Below are 26,679 nucleotides of genomic sequence, written 5' to 3' on the forward strand. Positions count from 1 at the left end.
TAATGTAATGAACGTACATGTACAAGCATCAGTTGTCCAACGCCAAAGCTCTTTATCTTGGATACCTGCCACTGAGCACAATCATTTGTTACTAACTTTTTTAAACTCTTCCAATCTCTCTCTTCCCCTCTCTTTTGAAGGATTTTTTCTCTTCTAATATTCTTAATAAAATTCTCATCTCTCGTTTCTCATTTTACATCGATACCACCTCACTACTCGCTTCCAATCTATCTCCATAACTTCTTCCTTCAATAAAATTACAAGCTTAGGAAAAAAAGACACCAAGTTCAGTCCTTCAAATTTGGTTCATGAACCTTCAAATAATTTTTAATACACTGTTTTTCTTTTTTCAAGGTCAGTTGGGATTGTGTTCACACAACGAAATCACAATCGCAACTGGGTTCGGTTAAGCTCTATAACATCCATTCAAAATATATGCCAATCATCTGTCATACGTGAACGGCTCTACACAAAAACAAGTGAAGATATTTCAATATCTATAATGGAAAAGACCAGGCGATTGCCAAGTACTCATTTCATTAGATAGACAATACATCTAAAAATCATGCATCAGCGATGCAGCAGGTTGCAGAAACTGCCCTAATTGTGATGAATAATTATGGAGAAATTTACAATTCCTTGTGGATGAAAAGCAAAACGTGGAGGAAAAATGACAGATTCATATGCAAAAGTACACTAGATTGGAATTCCCTCACTCGCAATTACAGTATTTCACATTTACAATTTAGAAGAAAAAAAATCTTGATATAAGTTATAACTCTCAACATAAATTCTTTGGGCGCAGGCACGGGCAGTGTTGGTCAACTAGCCCTGAATATCCACAACAAGTGAGTGGGGCTAGTCTTGGACCCGTAGCCATGCAAGCTCTAGATTTTGAACGTGGGGGGGGGGATGATTTATGACAGTTCTTCTGCGAGCCTGTCGGCCTTCTCCTTGACTTCTTGGATGTTGCCTACCATGTAGAAGGCAATCTCTGGTAGATGGTCCAATTCACCTGGAAGAAAAGAAAAAGAGAAAGGCAAGATTCTTAGCGCACCTCTTCTAACATGTTACATTCCTCGACAAAGCAAATATAATAGAATCTACACAAGATCTCTGGAAGATTATAACTCCACTGTCAAAGAATAGACAATCGTATTTCATTACTGCGTTCAGCGACCATGATTTTAAATCAATCTCATGGGGGCTGGTTCCTAATAACGGTAAATCAACTAAAAATTATGCTTTTGATGCCAACATGCATATGTTAGACACATATATATTAAACAGATAATCTCATCGATTATTAAGCATTATAGCACATCCAGTCAGTGTGATCTTACCAATGGGGGGATGCAATCCACACATGCAACACAGAATTCAACTGCAATTTTTAGTCAAACTTAAAACTGTGAAACTCCTTGTATCCTGGCACCCTTATCATATGTTAGCAAGGCCAGAGTAAGTGAAAGACCCACACTTCTCCCAGCAAAGACACCTACCCTTGACAATGGACTCGAATCCATCAATGGTCTCAGCCAATGAGACAAGCTTTCCTGGACTACCGGTGAAGACTTCAGCAACCTGGAAGGGCTGGGACAAGAACCTCTGGATCTTCCTGGCGCGGGACACGGTCAGTTTGTCGTCCTCGGACAACTCGTCCATACCCAAGATGGCGATGATGTCCTGAAGGGTCTTGTTGTCCTGTGGGAGTACAGTGAAAAATGAAAAGCATTCACAGATGAATGATTACATCCCAAACCAAACTGGTACTTTATTAATGAAATTAAATAATAGTTTAAAGGGGTCTTTTTTACAAAGAAAAAAGACATTTGGTGTTGGACAAAATGGCACCAAAATTGTTGAACTTTCCAACTGACAGAGCATGGAATCTTGGACACCAGTGTTAAAAATAGCCACTAACTTCGCAGTTTACATGCATGTGCATAATCTGTGTTGGCTTCATTTACAGACTTTGACAGATGTTAAAAAAATATCTTTTTAAAGAATAACATGTGTTTTCAATGAAAACATCTCCTTTCCACATGCACAAAAATAAATAACCATATGGTGTTATGAACTCTAAAGAACTGTTTGCAAACATATACCACACATGGCAACCAAGCGGATAGGGTGAGCTAACCTGAAGGATTTTCTGTACCCCACGAGCGATGGAGTAGTGGCGCTCTCCGACGACGTTGGGGTCCATGATACGGGAGGATGAATCCAGGGGATCCACGGCGGGGTAGATACCCAGCTCGGCGATACCACGGGACAACACAGTGGTGGCGTCCAAATGAGCGAAGGTGGTGGCAGGGGCAGGATCGGTCAAATCGTCAGCGGGCACATAGATAGCCTAATGAAGAAATTATTTAATATCAAAGAATTATTAGAATCCTTTCCAAAGATGCAAAAAGTATGACAGTCAAAAGAAGGCAAGACATAACCTATGGGTTTCTATTTCCATAAAGCCATATTATTATAAATGTGACAATATTTTGTTGTCTTACATCATTCTCTATGAACATTCTACGTGATGAAAAAAATATCCTTTCAGACCAATCTATGTATCTGGATCTGAATCCAAATGAATTTAAATCAATGTCGACACAAAGGCCTGTATTCTCGAAAAGGTTTCAAATGTAATGTACCATTGTGAACAAACCATGCTTTATGCAGATTTCTCATTGTGCTTCCCTTTTAGACTCCTTTGCCACAAACCACGCATAGCATTGGATTCTACTCAGTGTCTGCGATGAAATAAGCGTATTCATGTACACAAAATTCATGGTTTTGTACAATCAAAACCTCTTCCGAGAATACGGGCCAAAGTGAATGAATACCCATTCACTCTCATAGAACGCTATGATGTAGAGGTTAATACTGACCTGTACTGAAGTGATGGATCCCTTCTTGGTGGTGGTGATACGCTCCTGCATAGTACCCATGTCAGTGGCCAAGGTTGGCTGGTATCCTACAGCGGATGGGATACGTCCCAGCAGAGCGGACACCTGCAGGGGATGTGAGGCAACAAATTATAAATTAGGGATAATCCATGAAGTAGAAACGGGTAGGTATTTCATAAAGCTGTTCTACAAGTTACAAATGACTAAACACATAATGGGTGACCCTTTCCTGTGCTATATGATACATCCCAGTGTAGCCGACTTAGAACTCAAGAACATATTCAAGTCATGCATTACTCGACAAACAGCTTAAAGGTATTGTTTAACTTTGTGAGCAGCCGATTTAAAAAATTATCAAACCAAGATGAAACATGTGTACCAGTGCATGTATTAGAACTAATAAACCCTGAAAACAACCATTATTGAGAATGAAAAGCTAAAACTACAAGGCAAACCCTGATTTTGTAAATAGGCGTCTTATAGACGCCTAAATAGTACACATAAGTGTATGGGATGAAATTAAGATGGTGTTTCCGGTCACTTTATTTTCTAATTTTTGAAGCACTAAATAATTATTTTCGAATGCAATTTTTTCTGGGCTTCATTTTTGCAACATATTCTAGACACAGGTGACAAGTGTGACCTTCTAGCTCAGATTTTTTTAAAAGTCAAACCAATGTTAAACAAACAGCTTAACAATTCACCCACCTCTTTGTACATCGGAGCCCTGTTTTTCTCCCATTTTTACTTATCATAAACTACTCATGCTATAAGAGTTTGAGAGCATAACTTTTCATATGAACTCGAAAACAGAGAAATCATGTCAGGGAGGCCTGTAACATGAAATTCAATGATTGTTCATAGGGCTGACTTCCGCAAGTGATTGCATTAATGATTATAATCATTGTAAAAATCAATCCACGATTAATTGCAAAGCTTTATGTTACTGGGTCCTGAACAAAATTTTCATGCAATACTTGAAAAGTTATTTCGGGGATACGGTGAAATGATCTCACCTCTGATCCAGCTTGTGTGAAGCGGAAGATGTTGTCAATGAAGAGCAACACATCCTGTCCCTCTTGGTCACGGAAGTACTCGGCAACGGTCAGACCGGTCAAGGCAACACGGGCACGGGCACCGGGAGGCTCGTTCATCTGTCCGTACACCAGCGCTACCTGCAGGACACAGAGGCAATAAATAAAATCAGTAAAGTACTTGATATAGATCAAATTGTGTCTAAAGACTGATGGGGTATTGCAAGAAACTTGCGATCAAGTGCAAGCCTATTTCCATTCCCTACATCAATATGTGTGATTGATTGCTAATCTGCTCCATGAAACAAGAGTGTAATCTGATCTAAATTGATCAATCAATTGTAAATTTACAATAGAATATTTGCAATTGATTGCAAATATTTTCTTGCAACACCCCCTACATGTAACAAAGATGAGCAAGGCTAAAGTAATAACAAAACAGAAAAGATTTGAATGAAGTTTACTATTTTGGTCATAATGCCAAATGGCCTACACAGCACTTAATTTTCATACCAATTAAGTCCAGTTGGTCTCAACATTTAATTCTTAAAATGAAAATTTGGTTCATTACTAGTTCATGTAACCACCATATGATAGAACAGCATATTAGACAAAATTGGTAAAGCTAAATGGAAATTTGACAAAATTTCAAAAGGGCTACAACTGGCAATTAGACCAATGGTTAGTAGACCAAGGGCTAGATCATGTGGGATGAGGAAAGAAGACAAAGCAGAAAAAGTGCATTAGGACCAGTCCACAATTTTTAACACAGGCAGGGGGACCGTTTCATAAAAGTTGTCAGCACTGTAAGATGTATTTCTCCAACAGTTACAATAGTAACTGTCAGAGGCCAGAGCTTCTCAGCCAATCAAAAACAAGGATTTCAGTGAAATAGTCAGCACTGACAATGAAGTCAGTGCTGACAACTTTCATGAAACACCCCCCGGTACTTGCCTTTGATGTGTCATCCTTGAGTGAGATGACACCTCCTTCAATCATTTCGTGGTAGAGATCGTTGCCCTCACGGGTCCTCTCTCCTACACCAGCAAACACGGAGTAACCTCCATGAGCCTTGGCAACATTGTTAATCAGCTCCATGATGAGTACAGTCTTTCCTACACCAGCACCGCCAAATAGACCTACACAGCACGGATGGAAGGTTACAAAAACAGGGTTAAATGAACTCGAGGCCACACTAGGAAGCCTGCACTTTCCAACGCAAAAGAACAAGATTTTTTCCATCCTTGGGCAAAAAAAAAGGGAAAACAATTTCAGAACCCATTTTCACAACTGAATAATTTTATTTTCCCAACTGCAAGAATATCTGCACGTATTATTTTTTTTGTTCATTCTTAGACAAAATTAGAGAATGATTGAAGGATCTATTTTCACCACGGACTAATATTTAATGATTAGATATAGGGCTCTGAGTCACGATATCTTACCAATCTTTCCTCCCTTGGCATATGGGGCTAGTAGATCTACAACCTTGATTCCTGTTACTAGGATTTCCTGAGCTACACTCATCTCTACAAACTCTGGAGCCTCTGCGTGGATTGCTGATCTCCTGTGAAAGGGAAGGACAAGAAACAGCAATTTTGTGAAAAGTATATCAGTGGAAAGCACCCCTTTAAACCCCCCCCCCCCAAAAAAAAGGTGCTGATTTATAATTACTGCTCAGACAATATAAGCTGTTTCAAACACCACCAGCAAAAACGTGCAAGTCTGAATAATTATATTGTCTAATTTCTAGATTACTCCTGCTGAAAACTGAATTTGATCATCTTTACATGAAATTCCAAATACTGAAAGCATGTATGGCGTTTCACCTTACCGTAAGTAACGGTGTATTAACCGCACCCGTGTATAAACCGCACCCCCAACTTTGGACTAAAAAAAAAAAAAAAAAAAAAAAAAAAAAAAAAAAATTCTTCTCATATTTACATGCTTATTTGAGGTACGAAGAAACAAAACTAAGTTTAAGATTTCAAAGTATCCAAAGAGATTACCGGTATGCGGAAATCTGCTGTTCTTGATCAATTCATCTACAAATATTAGAAAGAACAATCCCGACAATATTGGTAACTTATACACTCACCTCACAGTCACAGTGTACACACACACAGCACTGCCATTACATGTACATTGCAAACTACGATACAGTACCAGTCATGCCAGTACATTTTATCAAATCATGATCTGTGTCTTTCCCAGCGTAGGAGGAAGAAACATTCACATTTCTTGCATCAAAATCTCATAATCAATTTCAGAAATTTGATGTCTTAGCATGAATTTTGGATACGGGATTACAGGAAGGTTCAAGAAACAAAGAAATTGACATTTTTTCCAGTTGTTTTTTACGGCTTTGTGCCGTCTCTCTCGTGCGTGGCTAGGCTTACATGGTATCTTATGAAAAGCAAACAGGAAGGAAAAAAAACAAGCTGGCGCGAAACGGGACTTTGAATAGCTATAGCGCCAGCTTAAGTCGCACTATAACCACATTACAACGCAATCTCTAAGCTCACTCAACTCTCACTCAGCGGTGACAAAATATTACCGAGTGTGCTTGGCGTCTCTTTTAAATTAGCCAGGGAACTTCACTACTTTGAATCGAGAATAAAGTCAAAATTAGTGTCATGAAGGTGGGTGCGTTTGTTATGGACAATATTTAATTAATCGATTCCCATTACCCGCGGCTCATACCCCTCAAAACGACATTGCCTGGGCGGCTACGCCCGGCCACTCGATGTGTTGTGAACTGGCAGACAACGTACATGTACGGGAGGGGTTACGGCGGGCTGGCTCAGACCCGTCACCGTGTATAAACCGCACCCCCGACTTTTGCTACTATCCCGCCGAGAAAAAGGTGCGGTTAATACACCGTTACTTACGGTATATTTTGTAAAATAAATCCCTGAAGGTAAATAACGTCAACTGCTTAGCAGCTGCTACTAAAATCATGTGTCATGAAACCACAATCCTGGCCAGGAACTCTATTTATTGTGATTTGCCGCCACTTGGTTCCACATCTATGTGTGTCTTAAGGGTCAAGTCCACCTCATAAAAATATTGATTTGAATCAATAGAGAAAAATCAGACAAGCATAATGATTAAAATTTCATCAAAATCGGATGTAAAATAAGAAAGTTATGACATTTCAAACTTTCGCTTATTTTCAACAAAATAGTTATATGAACGAGCCAGTTACATCCAAATGAGAGAGTCGATGTCACTCACTCACTATTTCTTTTGTTTTTTATTGTTTGAATTATACAATATTTCAATTTTTACGAATTTGACGACTAGGACCTCCTTGCCTGAAGCACAAAATGTTAAAATAATGGAATTCCATGTGTTCAGGGAGGAATGAAACTTCATTCCACGTGACAATGACGAGAAAATGAAAATATTTCATATTTCATATAATAAATTACAAAAGAAATAGTGAGTGACGTCATCAACTCTCTCATTTGGATGTAACTGGCTCGTTCATATAACTATTTTGTTGAAAATAAGCAAAACTTTAAAATGCCATAACTTTCTTATTTTACATCCGATTTTGATGAAATTTTCAGTGTTATGCTTATTGAATTTTTCTCTTTTTATTCAAATCAAGTTTTTGTTGGGGTGGACTTGTCCTTTAAATAAATCGTTCATGCTGGGCATTAGATTGATTTGGAGTTAGACCAAGTGGGTCCTAGACCCTGTGCTATGAGCATCAATCAGAAATATGACCAAACTGACAGTATTACACCAAGTAGGTGAGATTTTAGATTTTTGAGAAGTAGACCAACTGCTTATAGACAAAGTATAAACCTTGTCAGCAAGAAGCCTGAAACCACCATCTTGGTCAGCAACTCTTGCATTTTCGACTACACACCTGTCTGTTGGAATTGGTCCTCTCTCGTCGATGGGTTCACCAATGACATTGATGATGCGTCCCAGCGTCTCGGGGCCGACGGGGATGCTGATGGGGGAGCCGGAGTCGACACACTTCTGGCCTCGGATCAGACCTTCTGTGCCGTCCATGGCAATTGTCCTGACTGTGTTCTCACCTGCACAAAGAAATGTTTTCCAAGCGTTACAAAACTGTTCACTTGATACCCATCAACTTCATTAGATTTCATTCTCCAAGTATTCCTACTACCTGTTTATTTTGTAATTCCCTCAATTATAGAATCATCTTGTTTTCAGGGTTGGCAGACGGGTGCAGCGAAAGGGTATTTTCATCAGATGCAAAATGACCCTTTGAAGTTAAAATCATTTTTCTCCCATTTAAAGAAAAGTAATATACATGTACTAAGTTACATGAGGGAACATTTTTCCTGGTATCGCATTGCAATTTGCTCCACATTTTGAAAGACTGCTATGCATTAAGTCTTTTGTATAGCACATTTTTACATACATTGTAGGACTGTTCAATACTTAGTTGAGAGCTTTTCTCTTACGACCAAAAATGCCATTCAAATTTGTAAAGCAAAATTAGTCCATGTACGTGACCCAGACCACTTTTTTCTTTGTTCTTTCTTTCCTATTCGTACTATTTGTTTCTTTTCTTACCATATGCAAAATCATATTTCATGTTGTGCAGCCCGTTTGAAGCTACATGTACCGTTACATGTCTAATTTTAACAATGGATGCAGTTAGGTTAAAGTGATTGTTTAACATTGGTTTGACTTTAAAAAAATCTGAGCTAGAAGGTCACACTTGTCACCTGTGTCTGTGATATGTTCCAAAAATGAAGCCCAGAAAAAATTGCGTTCGAAAATGATTATTTAGTGCTTCAAAAATTGAAATAAAAAGTGACCGGAAACACCATCTTAATTTAATCCCATACACTTATGTGTACTATTTAGGTGTCTATAAGACGCCTATTTACAAAATCGGGGTTTGCCTTGTAGTTTTAGCTTTTCATTCTCAGTAATGGTTGTTTTCAGGGTTTATTAGTTCTAATACATGCACTTGTACACAAGTTTCATCTTGGTTTGAGAATTTTTTAAATCGGCTGCTCACAAAGTTAAACAATACCTTTAAGCCACAGGAACCAAGATAAACCCTGATCTTTTAATGATTTTTCAATCCCTTCTTACCAAGATGCTGTGCAACTTCTAACACCAGCCTTGTTGACCTTCCTTGGACCTCCAAGGCATTGAGAATGGGTGGGAGGTCATCCTCGAACTGGACGTCGACGACGGCTCCAATGACAGCCACGATCTGACCCGTAACTGGTGCCGCTGAAGTCTTTGCCTCAGCTGCATATGATCTTCCTGAAATTGAAAAAAAAGGAAAAAATATACAATGATGCATATTTTAATTCATTGAACAATTATTCATTTTTGCAAATACTTCAGCAATAAACAAACTATTTTTACTAGTTTAATCCAGTGTGTACTTAGTAAATATGAGTGCTTTAAAATGAACATTCTATTTTTCATATGAATTAATTGTTCCATACTTGTTTTAAAAAAAAATCATGACACTCCTCTCTTTAGACATTTGTTTTTTTCTGAAAATTTACATTTTAATTCTGTTAGCATTATGTAACTATGGGATCGATTATGGGATTGATATTATTGATTATATACTCTTGTACTTGTTTTGTAAAAGATTCTTAAATTCAGCCTCTAACCAAACAGTAAATTAGAACAGAAGATCATTTATTCATAGTATTATACTTCAGCTTCTGTCATTTTTGCACTACTACACCAACACATTTTATCATGATGTACAAAAATGTCAATTCCTAGAATTTCTTAAAAATTGTGTGCAATATTTTTTATCTTGACCATCTAAACTTCTTATACATAACATTTCTTCTACCTAATCTATTTTTCAGTATTTTTTTTCATTTGAATTTTCACGTCCATAATTTTCATGCATGTATATATGAATGGCCTTTCAATACAGAAAATTAATAAAAGGGTTAAATGTAATGTTATAAAAAATTGTCCTTTTCATTTTTTTTTCTTCTTCTGTTTGTCTCATTCATGCCAAATACCCATATTCATAGTCCCACTTTAAACTTGTCCTTTATAACAAGTTTAATGTCCAAAAGGTCCAAATTGACAAGTTACATGTGGAGTTAAGGTTTATACATTTTTTCTGATTCTTTTCCCCTTTCCATCACATTTTAATTTCCTTGTTCTTGCCTTGATTTTACTCCTGCTCATTAACCCCCCCCCCCCATTTTATAGATTATTGATCACCACCACTTTCTTCATCAGGTTCAAATATCTGTTTAAGCTAAGTGTGTATCAAAATGTAAAATGTGTGAATGACTTTATTTTGAGACACATGCATTCATGTCGCTAAAAAAAATTGCACACTAACTTGCCTCTTGCGATAATTTACTTACCCAGTTGTCCATATGAAATTTACAGAGGGTTAACGGTAATCTTAGCAATCTCACTTTTTTAAGCAGACAGAAATCAATGCTTGTCCGACTTTCACCATGCTGTTCAATTTATTTTTCTCCTTTTCAACATTTTATGACCAAGGCTAGATTCCCCTTGAGTTAAGAATTCGGCATGTTTTGGCTATAGCACAGCACGGAACTCCATTTTTCAACAACTGCTCCCCCCCTCCCAACTTTTTTTATGATGAAATTTCTCAAATCTATTCAAACTTTTTATTTTTTTAATTAGGCCTAGGCCTACAACAAAAAAAGATGGCTAGCAACAACTGAACTTCTTACCGGGTAATCATCACAGGACACAGAACAAAACCAACTTAAAAGTTAAATACAGTTTGATGTATTAATTGCCAATTCAATGAGTATTGCATGAAATAATCATTATCTGATGAACATGGTAATTGCCATTTGCATGACATTAATTGCATTGCACACATGCACACAACTCCTTCTTGCCACACATGCCACCCGCTCTCAGTACACACACAATCTCCATTCACTTCAGACATGCACGAAACCGAAATCAGCCGGCATTTTAAAACGATGAAATAGACAATGATATAGTGATTTCTTAATTAACTTACTGCTACATGTTGCTGCTGGTAGCCATGATGTACTCGTCTGTTGTGATAATGAGTGTGAAAATTGTGATTTGGCGGCTCTTAAGGCCGAAAAACTTGTCTTTGCCACCCTGCTAAACATGGCGATGTGAAATTCTTCCAGGGGTCACGCACACTGCACCGGTTTCCGGAATGTATCGGCACATTTCGGAGCACCCGAGCGATGTCGTGCTAAAAGGGTCAAGTACCACGTGACAGCCTAGCTACGCTGTGATTGGCTGCAGCTGATCCAATGCGATTATTGATATTTTTGGTAGCGCGTGAAATGAATGAATGAATGGGCCGTTGGACTCGACAAAAACTACGTTACAAAGGCAACTGAATATTTGATTTTCTAGGTACTGTATCGATATTTATGTTTGATTTTTTTGTAATATATTATACATGATTTTTATTTTATGTGGGTACAATGCAGGTTATTGTGAATTATTGAAAATCCAATTTTACGATTGAAAAAGCCATCTGCTAGAGGACCACCCTCCGATTTCGAGCCCATTCGAATCGAAGATTCACAGCTCCCCCGGCCGTAGCCGTCCCGATCACGACAGTTGAGGTGCGCTGAGGCTGAGCAGCTTTATTTTAGCAGCAATAGCAGTGAGCCGAGGCCGAGTCAGGTCGTTGCCGAACGCTTGTCATATTGAATTCGATCATTAACACAATATTCACATAAAACTCATCAAACTTCAACCATAAATACAAACTTAAATAAAAACTACAGGTAGTAAAAATCTAGATTTCTAGGCTGAATCAGAGTCTAAATATTTTTTGAAATCAATTTCAAATTCAATTAGGCCTAATCATTGACAAAGACAAAGACAAACTTCACAAAGTTTCATCAAAGTACTGCCTGAGGACAGGCAGTAGAGGCGCACGGCCAATATTGGAGACTTTCTCCAATGTAGGAGATTATCTCCAATATCAAAGACTTTTGTGAAGAATTTGGGTATCCAATTTCAGAGACAGTCTCCAGTTTTGGAGACCAATTTCCTATGTTTAAATTTGCGGCAAAAGGATTACCTTGGCGGCAAATGAAAATGTGATAAGCAGATTCCTCATGAAAAATTACCCCTTTTCACCGTCTACTTTAAAAATTCACCGTCTACTTTTGTTTTGATAAGGATTTTTGTTGTCAATCACACACAATTAACAAATGGGCTTCCATGGCTTCTAACCTCAGTGAGACAAAATTTTGGGTGGAAAAAATCATGCTTTTGTTGGTGTTGTTTCTTTTGTCCTTTTGCAAAGCAAGTCTCAAATGTGGGAGATTGTCTCCCCTTTAGTTTTGGAGAGAGTCTCCCATATTGGCCATGCGCCTCTACTGACAGATGAGGTCACTCTATTCTAACTAAGACTAATTCTGACTAATATCATCATGGGCATGGTCACATTTTGTCACGCCCCGTTGTCACAGATAAATAGCCTACTCTCTCTCTCTGTTCTCATCCCTCCGCTTGGTTCAGAGATCGTCGGGTCCAACCCGCATGTGATGTATATGTATCTTGACGATTGAATGATAGTGACTCATCAGACTACTGCAGTCTGCCTAGGTCTATTTCTGTCGAGGATATTGTTATTTATAGCGATCGCAACGGGTTCGCGTTAAACACATTTCCTATTCTGCCAACACACAAAATGGGCAAAATTCATTGAGCCAGTGTATCAACATTTCAAATCCTTTTTTCATAAAATGTTACGATCTTTTTCTATTCTATCTAAACTTCTTATTTCTAGTCAATTTACTCACATTTGCATCTTTAAAATGTTTTTAAGGCCGTTTTCGAGAGCACCACCTGTCCGTCGTCACACGATGGAAGTCGCCATTTTGGAAAATATGACTCCAGAACCGGGTTAATCTTGCAAGTTACTTTTACTTGTTGACACCCTCTAGGGGCATCAAATAACCATGTGTTATGTATCATTAAAATCGGCAGACTTTCTTCTACAAGTTAGTGACGATTTCAGTTCAATGTCGGCAATGTTTTTCGTTACAAAAAGGAGTTTTTTGGACACTTAAGGTAAATCATGTTTCTCTATTCTTCAAAGCCGTATAAAAAGAAAATTTCCCAGGGAACAGTCAAATATCATTCTTTGAAGTGTATTTGTATCAGAAAATCTAACTTTGATATATAAGAATGTGTCGCATAGCTGCGCAAGAGGCGAATGCAAGCCCATGTTGTGCCGCCTAGAGTGTGATTTTGGTGACATGGCTGACCGAAAGGAGTGAGTGGGCGTGGTGGCCGTGGGTGTGGTACTTGATGCATGTATGTTATTGTTAAACCCATTGAAATTAGTTGTAGGTGATAAGTTGTGCATTTGATTTCTGCATGAATTATGTGTATTGATGATAAATTAATGATAATTTCACCTTAATATTTCAAAAAAAAAAAAACAGGCGGGAATTAAAGCATGTTTAATTCCAGTCTCATTTTTTTTTCATGGTGTACAGGCTAGGCGCAGACCATGCATTGACTGCTGCCTGGTACTGGTATTAAAATGAATACCCGGTAGATACATGACTATATCTATATTCTGTTGTTTTGTGTCATCATATCAATAAGCTGTGTCTCATCAATTCACATGATGTACACAATAATGGGTCCCTGATTTATTATGTTTACTAGGAGGGAGATTATTTTGTAAATGTGATTTTAAATGTAGTAGAAATTCAGATAATGTCAGAGACTTGCTTTTTAACTTTATATATTTCAATATATTTAATGTTAATATATTCTATAATTCTAAGCAGTGAAGTACATTTCTGGCTACTGTTGCAGCTCCAGCTGTCTGATCTCGCATTCTCGAATCTGCAAACAAGTTTGAGACATCATGGTAATTATACAGAATACAGAGTGAACATGGACAAACAGAAAGAAAAAAAAAATTACTTGCAAAACTTAATTTTCTACTTTTGAATGATATAAATCTTACAGATACCGGGAAGTATAGTGGGACATTCATTTTTATTTTCTGATTAAAGTCTGTTGAGGATTGAGACCCCCAAGAGTTGATTATTTTTTTTAACAACGCAAAGCGTCCCATGCACTTGTCCTATTCAAATTTGTTATCTTTCTTCTTGTATACTATATTTTCACAAATAGAAGCTGTTTGAATAAGAAAAATATGAAGGTACATATGTAACACAGCCATGCTCTACAAGATCACCTCTTGTGTTGCATTTTAGTCAAATTAACTTAGTAACCTACATGAAAAAAAAGTATGGAAGTTTCTTAGATCTACAAGTACCTGTAGATCTGCCACCCAATGGGACATGGGTACTTGTCTTGGGTGGCAGAAAAGTTCCGCGTATAGCGTCCCTTTAAGAGGCCATATCTTCAGTTATGGTGCTCCAATTGTAATTTGGTCTTCACCATTGAATTTGTCTTGAAAAAACCTTTCAAGTGATGTATAATTTGTCTGTATTTAAAAAAAAAATTATGTAATATAGCTATTATTTATGTTCCGCTGAGTTTTTGTCTGGCTCCGCCTTCGCGGCTCTTTCACTTCAGTGTCATTACGGCCATTGTCAATTGGGCTTGTAAGGGAGGGGGGTACCTCGAGCAAAGTTCTGGCAGACTTCACTTCACAACCGCTACACTACGCTCCACCTACCGGAGTAGGTGGAGCGAAGTGTGGCGGTAGTGAAGTGAAGTGGAGCCTGCATGAACTTCGCTCGAGGTAGGCATGGTAGGGGGGGGCTACGCCGACACCTTAACTCTTATGCTACTTATTACTCCCAAATTTTGCTTTTTGATGGGGGAAAAGGGAAGAAATGAAAGATAAATTTATAATATTAAATACAAATCAGCTTGCCACCTTTTCGAAAAATATGCTGGAAAATAGCGAATTTTGATGACAAAAGATCAGGATCAGCCAGGTTCTTCTTCGATCACAGTCAGCTACAGCTGAGGGTACACAGACGCACCAGCGATCGAAGAGGAACCCTTTGTCTTTGTCCCGCATGGATAAGTGAAAAAAAACTGTCCCCATAAACAAGTGAGAGTTTGGTGAAATTCCACTTTCAGAATTTGTATCTGGCTGTGTGCCCATGTATAAAACAAGTATAAAGCCAAATGGCATAAAAGGAGGAAAAACCCTATAGAAACCTATACCATGAGAAACTTTGAAGTTTTATAGATGAAATGATTAATAATTGATGTATAATTCAAGGGCATGCCTTGAAGGGCATAGCAGCGCATTGCACTTTTGCTGTTAAAAGAATCTGCACATTCTCCCCTTTAAACAGAAATATCTCTGTCAATATTTGACATCATGGGGCGATTTATGACCCGGTCTTTTTCTTATTTCACAAGCTTTCCAATGGCACCAAATTTTTTGGGATTCCTTCAAGATTTCAAAAAGCCACTTTCTCCCCACTCAAACAAGCCTTTAATATTTTTTTACAGAACAAAATCTGCATGTTTTTCCCTGTACTGTAAATCGGAATATCTCCATCAATATTGATTGAAGCACCATTATTTTTCTTATTTCAAAAGCATTAAATGATATCAAATTTGTTGGGATTCCTTCAAGATTTCAGAAAGTCATCGAACTCCCTGAAACAAGGACAATCTCAATTTATCAAGCCACCATTTGTCTTGGTTTATGAGGATATCATTGTTTTCAGGGACAATCCCAACTTTTGGACCAGCACCTATACAGCTGATATCTGATCAAGATCAATTATTTTTACATGTTTAAGCAGGCATTAAGCATTAACTGTTAGATTTAAAAAGGTACAGTGTAGACATCTAGATCTACAAATACACAACCAATATGGGAGATAATTTCCCATATTTGTATTACTTACTTGCTTTTTGATAGGACAAAAGAAACAATACCAAAGCATGATAAGAGCATATTTTTTTCCACCCAAAATTTTGTCTCTGAGATAAGAAATCCATTAGAAGCTCATGTTGGCGGAGTGCAGCAAGCCTGCAGGTCTACATTACATGTAGATCTATGCCAACTTAACCCAAGTCAGACAAGACATTTGTTTTGTGTGGTTGACCAAAAAAAATCCTTATGAAAACAAAATTAGATGGTGAGTTTTTAAAGTATCTATGGTAAAAGGGGTAAATTCTCATAGATAGATCTGCTTATTATATTTCCACTTGCTGCCAAAATAATCCTTATGCAGCAAAAGTAAAACATAGAAAATTGATCTCCCAAATCAGAGACTATCTCTGAAATTGGATACCAAAATTCCTTACAGAGAGTCTGATATTAGAGATTGGGAGACAGTCTCCCATATTAGCTGTCCTGTGCACCTCAGTATAAGACATGTCCTTTCACCAGATGGTGAGTTTTTGAAGTACATGTAGATGGTAAAAGGGGTAAGCACTCATGAAGAATAGATCTGCCTATTATATTTCCACTTGCTGCCAAAATAATCTTTATGCAGCAAAAGTAAAACATAGAAAATTGATCTCCCAAATCAGAGACTATCTCTGAAATTGGATACCAAAATTTTTTACAGAGACTCTGATATTGGAGATTGGGAAACAGTCTCCCATATTAGCTGTCCTGTGCGCCTCGGTAGGCCTATAGGGCAAGTCCGGTCGGTACATCCCTGAGGCTGAGCTGGGTCAGGAAGCCATAGCATGATTTGAACCTGTTAGATCTACTGTGTAGTGCTGTGGCATGTGGCGAAACTGGCGATAGCCTTTGAAATTTGAATGGACCTGATGTTGTTGAAGTTCGACCTTGGTATCTCCCAGCCTGAATTAATTGCCTGATGCTAGGGACTTTAAACAATTACTCCAAGTCGCAGACAGAGCCTGTAAAATCAGTTTATTGCAAAGTTCATGGGCCAATCATTCTGAGAGAATGGACACACTGCATTTTTTCCAGTACAGCTTTACTCTCCATATATAAGCTCTACAGAAGGAAGAATTGTCTTGCAGAGCAGTCAGTCTGTCAGCATTCCCAGCAGGCTTTGTCTCTGTCATGTCTGTGTCTCGTATGCTACTGCACTGGACCACAGACACAATCTACCTGCCGAGTCGGTGATCTTGGGCACAGTCTATGGCAAATCTTTATTTTATGTCAACTCAACAATTCTATATTTTCTTTAAAAGATCAATTATTGTTGATTATGAAGTTCGTTGAACTGGGGTCTAGGAAGATTGAGGAGATACATCCCTTATTCTGTCAGAAGTTGATATCTTTATTTTCATTTCCAACAAAGGTCATTCATTGCCCTTACTATTATTTTGTTTACCCATTTCAATCCTGATTTCACATATTACAGGTGTAGTGGTGGACTATAGCTAGATCAACCTTCCAAAAGTTTCCTGATTGAAGTGAGAGCATCGCCTCGTCATGACGACCCTGGCGAGGAACCCCAAGTCTCTGGTGGCTGCCTTTGATGAAATTGTCCACTATTCATCCATATTGTCAAAAGGATGCGAAGAAGGTCGGTTGAACATCTTTGGATTTCAGTTAAGATTTATTACAGTACATGCATGTTTCAGACTTATACAATTTAAGTAAAATTTCATTGCTGAATTGAATTACTGTATCTTGATTCATTTCATTTTGTCTATTCCTAGAAGATACACTGCAAGAGTTTAGACCTTGATTTCTAGATCTGCCTTTGATTTTTCTTTGTAAGAAGACAAGGAAAACTGGATGGTGGTGTTATCCATCTAAAATGTGCACAATCATATTTTATTACAAATTTGCTGTTTTAACTGTATTGAATGTGTATATCTATGCGATATGATTGTAATAATGTATTGTACATTTGTGATAGACCTTTCATACAATCAGAATAGAGCCATGGACCTCTTATGCTGTACTGGTACATGATGTTTATCTTGTATTCAATAAAGACATGATTACAACAATTATGAAGTACAGTTCAGTGAGGGTCACTCATGATTCAGAGTTTTAAAATAGTGTGACTTATACCAGGGTGCTACATACCTTTTCAGAAGCACTTGCCCAGTCGAGCAAGTAAATTCTTAAATATTTTAAGTAATATAATTGCCCGAAAATCTATTTCACTTGCCTGAAAAAAGTTTTACCTATTCAAAAGAAATTACATGTATTTGGGTTTTACAAACAATTAACCTTTTTTTCTCTCTTTTGACATGAACTGATCTATCTTGTTATATTTCTTTATCCAAAGAGATTTTATCTTGCTTGCCATGGCCAAAATAAGGGTCAATATCATATCGACCCTCATTTTGGTCATTTGCTTGCCCAATGCGGGCAAGTAGTTTTTGGTCTTTACCTCAAAACACTTGCCCGTCTCTAACTTTTACTTGCCCCGGGCAAGTGCTTATGTAGCACCCTGCTTATACTTTTATGTGTTTTCTTTACAATCTTCAGAGTTTATGATATGTGTGAAGAACCAGGAGGAGTGTCGGAAGAGATTGCTTGCCGTCGAACAGGATAGGATGGGAGGAAGAGAACAGAGTTTGAAGCTGGGAGCCGAGAGGGATGCACTCCTAACCAAACTCAAACATGCAAGGTACATTTTTCTCCCCCTTCTTCTTTCTCTTCCTCTTCCCTTCTTTCTTCTTGTTCGTCCTCTCCTCCTTCCCATCTTCCTTTTCCTCTTCTCTTTTTCTTCTTGCTCTTTCTCTAACTTCCTCTTTGCCCTCTTTTTCTTTTCTTTCCTCCTATTCATCTTCTAGCAGTAGTAATGTACGTAAACCTCCAAGGATTCACAAGAATTTATTGATAATTTTCCATTTAATAGTTTTTAAAATATGATAATAATAATCAGTCATGCAAACATTTTCATGGTTGCAGTATATTGTAGTTTTTTACAATTTACAGTACATACCTAACAGTTCTCTCAGATTATATCAGACACATTCATCATTCTGTTTCTTCTATATGAATGCTACAAAATATTATTGAAGATTAGTAAATAAATGACATTGACAGATATTTGTTTTGATTCCTATTGAAAGAGTTTCCCCGTTTTCATCACCTCCAGAAATCAGTTAGAATCTGAGATGTCAAGGAGAAAGAAGGCTGAATCATCACAAGAAGATCTAGTAAGTAATATAATTTTTTAAGTGTACTACAGTGAAAGTATCTAATGGATATTGCATGGCAGATGCAGGAATTTACAAATCAGCGGAGGGCATATTCTGTGAAAGTAAACAAATTTGCACCCCCCCCCCCAAAAAAAAAAATGGTCAAGGAAAGGGGCATGAGCAGTGCCCCAGTGATACATCAAACAAACATTGTGATCGATCATACAATGCATTGTTATGATTGATTTTTTGCTAATAATCAATGCAATCAGTTGTGAAAACCAGTCCTGCAATTAGTCACTATGCTTTGCATTGTTAAGCCCAGATCTCCGACTGTTTTGAAGATGTCTCCTGCCATCATGAATCATTCACCCAATCAAGTGAACATTGATTTGTCTGATTCTAGTTTTGACTATACTGACATTTCCATTTCAACCTCTCAACAGGAACGCCAGATCGCCCTGATCCGCGAACTCCTCACCAACGACAACAACAAGATGAACACGCTGACTGAGAAGGAGCGTGAATCGCTCATGTTCCTCAGCCACAACGCAGGCACGCCCCAGCCGGGGACGGGCTCCCCCCACAAGCGTCTCTCTTGCATCAATGAGAAGTCCGCTGACCTCCTGTCGGGCTCCGACCTTGATCTCGATCACACGGAAGAGGAGCTGGACGTGTCGATCTTGAGAGACGGCAAGAAGTGGCATCGCAAGAAGAGGGTATGCCCAATAAAAAAATCGAAGCATTTATATTCTATTGGATGGCTCAGATTGGGATAATAAACAAATAGCGAATAGGCATGAGTGCGATGGTGTGAGATTTCGCATGAAGTGTAAGAAAGATGCTCTATTCAACGAGACGTAAGCTAGCTGAGTTGAATAGAACATCTCTTTCTTTCACCAAATGCGAAATCGCGCACCATTGCACGGATAAGAATAATTGCTGTTTGTGTTGTACAACGCCTCGGAATCTAGCAGGAAAAAAACAAGAGTTTCCCCTTTAGTTATCTATGAAAAAGGAGCACGAAAATTGAAAGTGAAATCCCACAAGCGCACATGATCTTGGGCAGCATTGCACATTTAGCCAGCAGGCTATACGCATATTTCACCTTCATTTTTACTGAGCGCAATAAATTAATTTGTATCGTGATGTCACCTAAAGCCGTGCAACAATACATTTTGGATGGTACGTCGTGTGTGCAATGGTACGAATGGTTAACATCAGTCTCCCATTCACTCGTGTACAACAAGCTAAGTAAACGTTGTACAACAGGATTTTCTCCTTGTAAATATTGCATGAATCGTAGATGAATGCAATATTGGCACTAGAGAGTACGTCTTTCCTGGTATCCCATACAGTAAAGCCATCCAATATATTCATTGTAATCATTAATGATCATTGTTCATTACATAGTGAACAAAATAGCACGTTATTGCTCATCAAGTTTTGAACATAAGCCTATGGCAGGGGTTCTCAAACTTTTTTTTTGAAGGGCCAGATGAGACTCTAAATAAACCAGAAAGGGCCAGGGTGAAGTGGATACTCAGAAGAAAAAAATGTGCGCGAAGTGCGAAGACCCTTACGGCCGGGGTCGTAGATGCTCTCTGGTGCAATCTGGCCCATATTTTGGGAAAATTTAATCCAACAAATTTGTAACAGTTTCATATGGAACACAGGCAAAATTAGAAAAGATTTCAAAATATAGCGATAGTCAGTAATGACAACAACCTTTCTTTTCTTTGGAGAATTTGATGCCATTTTGACCTGGCTAATAATTAATGACGACTAATATACCCCCGAGAAAATCCGCAGAACTGAACTGGCAACTGAGTATACGTTTTAACCAAATTGATTGCGTGTTAGAATGTGTGCGCAAGTGTTTTCAAATTACAACGTTTATCAACGTTTGATGTGAAACTACTTTTTTTCAATGTAGCGCAGCGCTGGTCATCTAACAAGAAAGTAGAACATACAGAAAAGACTCCACTAAGATTTGTTTAAAAGTCAAAGTAATTTGACTGCCGTTCATGCATACACAGTGTAATCATGTTGAGCATATGTTTCATGTTGTGACTTAAAAGTGTTAAAAAAAACGAAAACAGCATGCAGTCTCGCGGGGCGGGTTCCGGCCGTGGGCCGTAGTTTGAGAACCCCTTGCCTATGGGGAATTCACAATTCAGCGCACCTGCAATACGTTCTGATATGTAGAAAAATTATGCAGACCTAAATGTGCATCCTATATTCATCACTATAAGAGCCAATATAGATAGTGATGAAGAAAAGTGGTAAAAATGCATCTGGTAAGCTCTAACTATCTCTGTATTAATAAGATTATCTAATCTCTGACAGTTCTTAACCCTATATAGCCCGGGCTATTTTGAAATTGCATAGCCCGGGGGGCCTATTAGGCCCCCTCCCCTCAGATCTCGGCTGTTTATCGACCGATTGCGACCAAATTTGGTCCAATTGCTGATGTGGTTTACGGTACACCATGTGGAGTGTTATAGAAGCAGTGGATAGAAGAAGAGAAGGAAGTGGATAGGCGAGAAAGTGGAGATTTGAGAATAGAGTATTCTTTCTTGAGAATAGTCCTGAAAAGGACTGTAAACCAGAAGGAATGTTGAGTGAGAACAGCTTGAGTAGTAGAGCTGATGAGGAGATGCTGGCTTGCGTCGGCGAGTAGAGATGATGAGTAGAAGAGAGACTCGATGTTTCGGACAGGTTGACTGTCCGTCTTCTCCAAAGAGGCCGCCAACGCACACTCCTGAAGACGGACAGTCAACCTATCCGAAACGTCGAGTCTCTCTACTACTCATCATCTCTACTCGCCGACGCAAGCCAGCATCTCCTCATCAGCTCTACTACTCAAGCTGTTCTCACTCAATATTCCTTCTGGTTTACAGTCCTTTTCAGGACTATTCTCAAGAAAGAATACTCTATTCTCAAATCTCCACTTTCTCGCCTATCCACTTCCTTCTCTTCTTCTATCCACTGCTTCTATAACACTCCACATGGTGTACCGTAAACCACATCAGCAATTGTACATGCCACCATGCAAACCTTCAAACAACATCCAAATTTGGTCCGTGGGTGTCTCATGTATTTTACAAGAATGCGTTGTCAAATTTGTGATATTTATTATCATTCTTTATTTATCTAATTAATTATGCAAATATTCAAATTTTTCAAGGAATTTTCGTGTTTTGTAGTTTTCCCCCCATTTTTTGAGAAAATGCAATGGAATCAAGTATGTTAGTAGCCAGTCATGTAATCTCAAAGACAACTCACTCAACTGTATTGAAATTGTATAATTATTAGATTATAATAGTAATTATGTGCATATGCTAATTTTTCTCGATGATATTCTTGTTTCCTTCCGTGTTTCCAAATTCTTATGTATTTCTTTGTTTTTTATTTATTATGTATTTCTTTGTTTTGAAATCTCTATTTTTTATTGTTTTTTAAATCTAGAATAGTTGGTGATAGCCCAAAAGAAAGTTATGTGAGGAAAAACAGAAAAAAAAACATTCATCTGACAACACTTCTTGTAAAACCCATACATTGTACACACAAAAGTCAATGGAAATTGCCATTTTCGGTGACATTGGTCATGAATATGTGCTTTATCTCCGCAAGTGTACCCCCAATTTTCGCAAACAGGGTCTCAAAATGTGCGGGAGATGTGAAAGAAAAAAGTCATGAAATTTCAGCGTATCATTTTTTTGCATTTAGAAATTATCGCAAAAAATGTCGAGGGGGCCTTTTAGCCCCCCCCCCCCCGGGCTATATAGGGTTAATCTTTACAGTCAAAGTTCATAACCAGCCTCTTGTGACTCCTTTCATTTCCCATTTTACTTTCTTCCAGTCTTCACCATTCCAAAACCAATGCCATTCATATTTCGCATTCTTTACTTTCATTCTGTCTTCCATTTGTAGAAACCAAGTGCCCCACCATTAGAAGAGGAACATACGCCACCAAGGAAAAAGCGATTGAGTCATGTAAGTACCTATTCCCGTGTTTCTCATAACTTATCATTTAGCATTCTCCAGGTAAATGTAATAAAAGACAGAAAGTCAAGAAACATCAGAGACACAAGATAACAGTGATAATTAACTACTTCAGGTTGTCAGTTTATCCTGTTTAATGGGATACCATGTCTTGGTACTAATTGTTGCCTTAGTAACCATGGTAACCTCAGTAAACCATCAATTAGACAAAGGCTTCCATGGAAGAGACCTTTACTAAAACAAATGATACTGTATTGTAATAACAGGATGTCTGTTTTAGGAAGAGTTGTGATTAAACTAAAAAAAATCAAGCGCAAGTCCCTAATACGCGTATTTTCATTGGTTGAAAATCAAAATGGGTTTAGTTTTTGAAGATGCTTTTGATCGCAACCCTTTCTGCAATAAGCCCAGGGTCAGTTATATCCATGACCACCATCATAAAGGAGCTTTACGGTTTTTCCTCCTATCCACAGGACACATCAATTGTAACGACAGTGACCGTACCCCACGACCATGGCCCCATCATAGCTACTACCAACGTGGAGAAGGGCAATAGATACAGAAGAAGCATGAGTGAGTCCGCTCTTCCCCCGAAAGGTAAGTAAAGATGGAAGTCGTTTGCAGAGTTGTGTGAACAAACTCTTGAGGATGCTTTTATACCCTTTTTAGACAGGCTAAAATTTCCTTAACCCCGTACTATTGGTGGGGCTAAATGGCAATTTAGCCCCACCTATAGTACGGGGTTAAGCTTAGCCCACTTTCGTTTTACACAGCGTTTTTGCAAAGTGGGCTAACCCCACCTATAGTACGGGATTATTTGGCCCTGCAAAAAAGCAGGGTTATCCCACCAATTGCGGTGCTAAGAGCAATAGTACGGGGTTAAGATCGCATGTGTAAAACGAAAGTGGGCTAAGCTTAAATAGTACGGGGTTAAGGAAATTGCGAGTGAAGCACTTGTACTACGAATGATCGACAAAAACCACTAGTCCGGGGTTAGCGAGTTTCGTGTGTAAAAAGCAAGCATTCCTTATCCGGGGTTAGCAATAACAATTTGGCATGTGTGAAAAGGAAAAAAAATAGTACGGGGTTAAGGATAGTACGGGGTTAGCGATAGTCCGGGGTTAAGAAAATCCTGTGTAAAAAGGGCATTAGGGGACTAAGATTGAATGTGAATTCCCATTTGCACATGCTGTATTAGAATAAATCACTGCGTTGGTGAGATCACGCTTTCTAGTTGTGGGCTACCATGTGTTAGCCATGTGCAACTTGTCACTTATGCATGATTACATTGCATTCTTTTTATGTTCGCTTTGTTTTTCCTATTTGATGGTGAAGACAACTTCTTTTTTTTCCTTCCCGTAAAGTTCAGAATGATTTGAGAGAAAAATAAGCTGATACATTAAAAGTTGACTCATGGAGATTTATTCCACTATTGGCTATCCATAGCTAAAGGACAAGTCCACCCCAACAAAAAGTTGATTTAAATAAAAAGAGAAACATCCAACAAGCATATCACTGAAAATTTCATCAAAATCGGATTTAATATAAGAAATTTATGACATTTTCAATTTTCTCTTAATTTTCAAAACAGTTATATGCACCTCCTGGTCGGTATGCAAATGAGGGGCATGATGACATCACTCACGTACTATTTCTTTTGTATTTTATTATATGAAATATTTCAAATTTGTCCTCATTTTCCTGTGAAACAAATTGTATTCCTCCTTGAACATGTGGTATTACCATTATTTGATGGTACAGTTAAGTTGGTCCTTAATGTTGAACTGGTAAAAATTGAAATATTGTATAATTCAAACAATAATAAATGAAAGAAATGGTGAGTGGTGGACATCATTGACTCTCTCATTTGCATGTCACTTAGTTGTGCATATAACTGTTTTGTGAAAAATAAGGAAAAATTTGAAATGTCATAACTTTCGTAATTTACATCCGACTTCGATGAAATTTTCAGCATTATGCTTGTTTGATCTTTCTCTATTGATTCAAATCACTATATTACTTGGGTGGACTTGACCTTTAAATCACAAGTTTAGACGGGAGCATTTCATCGACTTTTTTTGTCCGACAAGTTGTCAGATCTGACAATTTCCCTTGCTTTTGATTGGCTGAGAAGCAATGTTATTATGGAAACTGTCAGATAAAACATCCCTCAAGTCCTTTCTTTACATGCTCCCCTGAGATTCTGACATCAGAATATGGGTCAATGAATACAAATCATTCATCCCATCGATATGTTTCTCCATCTTTCCTGCAGAGGAAGAGCACTTCCTGTGGATGTCACCGATCCAGCTACGGACACCAGGAAACAAGAGAGCCAGGATACATACATTCTGTACAAAGACAGTCATCAAACCAGAGTCATGTGACCCGGTAAGTATCTGTCCGTTGACATACGATCACCAGTATCTGGTTGTCGCGTACGTTTGGGTTTAGGGGTCAAGCGCTAAATACAGTTAATTTTGGTAGTGTGCTTTTGAGACCAGGGTGTTAGTGTCCTTTTGAGACCAGGGTGTTAGTGTCCAAACTTTCAAGTTTGAGTTTGAATACTCCTACGTCTTTAGAATTTCTGGCATCCTCACCAAGAAGGTTCCATTCTGGGATGGTCTTGGGATACAGGGAGTGTCGGTAGCAGTCTTTATTTGATCTTAATATAACATTGTATTTGAGAGTTCCCTTTTGTCTGCTTCGATATCTACAACTGGTTGGGTTTTGAGATTGAAGGTGGGCTGATATGTTGGAGGGTACAAATCCATGTGTCTCTTTGTACAAGGTTGTCAGTCTAGCCTTGCTTCTGCGGATTTTCAGTGTGTCCCACTTTAGTTTTTGTAGCATCTTGGTACAAACAGTAAGGTACTCCAAGAAAATGAAGGCTGACCTAAATCCCAGTTTCTGTTTTCTAAAGTGCGAATTCTGTATCCTTCAGAGTATTGCAATAATCAGATTCAATTTTGATTATTTAACTATGCTAATTTGTGCATAAATTCAGAATTGGGTGTAATTGTAAATCTATGATTAAAGCCCTAGACTGCTCATGGGGAGACACTCTATTTTGGATTCTTAACAAATGAACATTTTTGAAAATGTTATGTATTTCAGTGTTTTCATTTGTTTTTTATCTGATATTTATTTTTTTAATTATTCTTTTTTCTGCTTTTCATTTTTAATGGATTGAGATTCAATTGTTTTAATCAGAAAAAAATTGTGATATATTTACGAAATTGGGCCTGAAAAAAGATACTGCATTGAGATCTACTAAACAAAAGTATTGGCAATGAGCAATAATTTTCAAGACACATGCTGTTTTTTATTGCAAAAATAGTTTTGATAAGATAAATTTATCTTTTTTTTTTTTTTTTGTATTAATGTAAAATATTGTTTTGTCCCTTTTGAATTTCAGTGTGGAAAGAGAATCAAGTTTGGGAAGTATGCATTGAAATGTAAAGGTAAGATATTTCAGTTTGGTAACTTTTTTTCATAGACACCATAAAAAATTTGACATACACAATGGACCTGAAAAGCAATAAGCAATAACCCCTCAGCCCGAGATAACTCTGGCTGGGGGTTATGGAAGGTAGGTCCTGTGCTATACTGAAATTAAATTATGTTCAATTGGGTAAACTAAATTTTGATGGAAAACGTGAATTTAATTGAGATGAAAACTTTTGAACACTTTGAATTTAGTC

The 26,679-nt window shown here is 37.9% G+C and overlaps 2 protein-coding genes across 8 annotated transcripts in view; one reads left to right on the forward strand and one right to left on the reverse strand.

The window, feature by feature from the left end:
• Nucleotides 1-359: 359 nt before the first annotated feature.
• On the reverse strand, nt 360-11,111 carry LOC121426330 (ATP synthase subunit beta, mitochondrial). The gene is made up of 10 exons (XM_041622597.1): nt 10,938-11,111; nt 9,032-9,208; nt 7,821-7,995; nt 5,386-5,507; nt 4,895-5,079; nt 3,923-4,081; nt 2,889-3,011; nt 2,144-2,356; nt 1,503-1,704; nt 360-1,015 (listed from the first exon to the last, which is right to left on the reverse strand). The coding sequence occupies exons 1-10, from the start codon at nt 11,053-11,055 to the stop codon at nt 918-920; spliced, it is 1,572 nt and encodes a 523-aa protein (XP_041478531.1). The 5' UTR covers nt 11,056-11,111; the 3' UTR covers nt 360-917.
• Nucleotides 11,112-11,212: 101 nt separating this feature from the next.
• Nucleotides 11,213-26,679, forward strand: part of LOC121426329 (rac GTPase-activating protein 1-like) — a 30,369-nt gene continuing 14,902 nt past the window's right edge. For 6 of the 7 annotated variants that reach the window (XM_041622589.1, XM_041622591.1, XM_041622593.1 and 3 more), the window contains exons 1-9: nt 11,213-11,311; nt 17,224-17,388; nt 18,309-18,450; nt 18,925-18,985; nt 19,414-19,686; nt 22,904-22,966; nt 23,449-23,572; nt 25,251-25,366; nt 26,394-26,439. In XM_041622589.1, coding sequence (XP_041478523.1) covers nt 17,295-17,388; nt 18,309-18,450; nt 18,925-18,985; nt 19,414-19,686; nt 22,904-22,966; nt 23,449-23,572; nt 25,251-25,366; nt 26,394-26,439 — 919 coding nt within the window. In that variant the 5' untranslated portion in view covers nt 11,213-11,311; nt 17,224-17,294. The remainder of the gene's footprint in view (nt 11,312-17,223; nt 17,389-18,308; nt 18,451-18,924; nt 18,986-19,413; nt 19,687-22,903; nt 22,967-23,448; nt 23,573-25,250; nt 25,367-26,393; nt 26,440-26,679) is intronic. The other variant, XM_041622596.1, reaches the window with a different exon arrangement.

The sequence above is a fragment of the Lytechinus variegatus genome, chromosome 13 (genome assembly GCF_018143015.1).
Source record: "Lytechinus variegatus isolate NC3 chromosome 13, Lvar_3.0, whole genome shotgun sequence".
NCBI classification, from domain to species: Eukaryota; Metazoa; Echinodermata; class Echinoidea; order Temnopleuroida; family Toxopneustidae; genus Lytechinus; species Lytechinus variegatus.

Excerpts from the sequence above, each read along its gene's own strand:
- LOC121426330 (XM_041622597.1), bottom strand. The coding sequence starts at position 11,055 with ATGTTTAGCAGGGTGGCAAAGACAAGTTTTTCGGCCTTAAGAGCCGCC. Across the intron at positions 7,996-9,031 it reads AGAAGTTGCACAGCATCTTG|GTGAGAACACAGTCAGGACA; the intron begins GTAAGAAGGGAT and ends TTCTTTGTGCAG. Across the intron at positions 1,705-2,143 it reads GGGTACAGAAAATCCTTCAG|GACAACAAGACCCTTCAGGA; the intron begins GTTAGCTCACCC and ends GTACTCCCACAG.